General features: G+C 68.8%; 1 protein-coding gene and 1 non-coding gene across 2 annotated transcripts in view; both read left to right on the top strand.

Moving 5' to 3' along the window:
- Positions 1–381: 381 nt before the first annotated feature.
- NOP56 (NOP56 ribonucleoprotein) overlaps positions 382–1,312 on the top strand; it is a gene marked incomplete at its 5' end in the record, with an annotated part of 5,039 nt that continues 4,108 nt past the window's right edge. The window contains 3 exons of the mRNA XM_025194488.1: positions 382–568; positions 655–853; positions 1,137–1,309. Of these exons, the coding sequence (XP_025050273.1) occupies positions 382–568; positions 655–853; positions 1,137–1,309 (559 nt within the window). The remainder of the gene's footprint in view (positions 569–654; positions 854–1,136; positions 1,310–1,312) is intronic.
- LOC112548502 lies at positions 925–1,059 on the top strand. Its single transcript, XR_003092229.1, has one exon. It is a non-coding gene; the product is annotated as a small nucleolar RNA SNORA51 (small nucleolar RNA).

The raw sequence follows: 1,312 nt of genomic DNA on the forward strand, positions 1-1,312 counted from the left end.
GAGAGGGCCGGGCCGGGGGGGCGCGGGTCCCACCCAGCCCGGCCCAGCTGTCGCTCCCGTCTCTCACGGACACGGAGATAGGGCGGGGAGCGGAAAGCAGAGCGGTCGGCGGGGGGGGCGCGCAGCAGCAGCGCTCTGGTTTTGGGACCAGTCGGCCAAAATAAGTCCCCCCACGGCTCAAGCCCCGTGACTGCGAGAGGCGTCGAGGCTGCCCTGGGCTGAGTCTCGTGCGTGGGGCAGAGCCAGGGGCTTGGAGCTGAGCGGCCGAGCCTGCCCGCCCCGGGGGTCTCGCTGGGTCCCTGTAGCAGCGGCAGAGCCGCCCTGGGCCTTCCCCACAGCGGGGAAGGGAACAGAAGCGCAGGCCTGGCTCCGCCGCCCTGACCCAGCCTCTGCCCGGTCGGCGCAGGCGTCCTCCATGAAGACCTGCGGCTGCTGCTGGAGACGCACATGCCGGCCAAGAAGAAGAAGGCGCTGCTGGGGGTCAGCGACGCCAAGATCGGGGCGGCCATCCAGGAGGAGCTGGGCTACACCTGCCAGACCGGAGGGGTCGTGGCCGAGATCATGCGAGGTGAGGCGGGCGCGGGCGGGGGGGTCCCCGCGGGGCAGGAGGTCACGGCTCCACGAGCAGAGCCTGAGCCGCCCGCCCGCCCGCAGGGATCCGGCTGCATTTCCACGCCCTGGTGAAGGGGCTCACGGCCCAGTCAGCCTCCAAAGCGCAGCTGGGCCTGGGCCACAGCTACTCCCGGGCCAAGGTCAAGTTCAACGTCAACCGTGTGGACAACATGATCATCCAGTCCATCAGCCTCCTGGACCAGCTGGACAAAGACATCAACACCTTCTCCATGCGCGTCAGGTGGGCGTCGTGCCAGCTGGGGGTGGGGGTGTCTGCCACGTGCTCTCCGAAGGCGGGGAAGTGCCTGCCCGGCCCTCCCGATGCTTACCGCAGCCAGCGCGGCTCCTAGCGCTGCCTGTACAGAAGAGGGAGGTACAGCATCCGTCCTTCCTACACCGCAGCCAGGGAGGCTGTGACCCGGCTGTATTGTGACCAAGGCAACACTGCTGGCTTGGGTCAGGGCTCTGCTTGCCGGTGCCAGGGTGCCCGTAGCGGGTGTCTGACGCCGCCTCCTCCCGCCCAGGGAGTGGTACGGGTATCACTTCCCCGAGCTGATCAAGATCGTGAGCGACAACTACATGTACTGCCGCCTGGCCAAGCGCATCGGCAACCGCAAGGAGCTGGCCGAGGAGAGCCTGCCGGGGCTGGAGGAAATAGTCATGGACAGCGCCAAGGCCCAGGCCATCCTGGACGCCTCCC

The sequence above is a fragment of the Alligator sinensis genome, unplaced genomic scaffold, assembly GCF_000455745.1.
Source record: "Alligator sinensis unplaced genomic scaffold, ASM45574v1 scaffold1676_1, whole genome shotgun sequence".
Classification (NCBI taxonomy): Eukaryota; Metazoa; Chordata; order Crocodylia; family Alligatoridae; genus Alligator; species Alligator sinensis.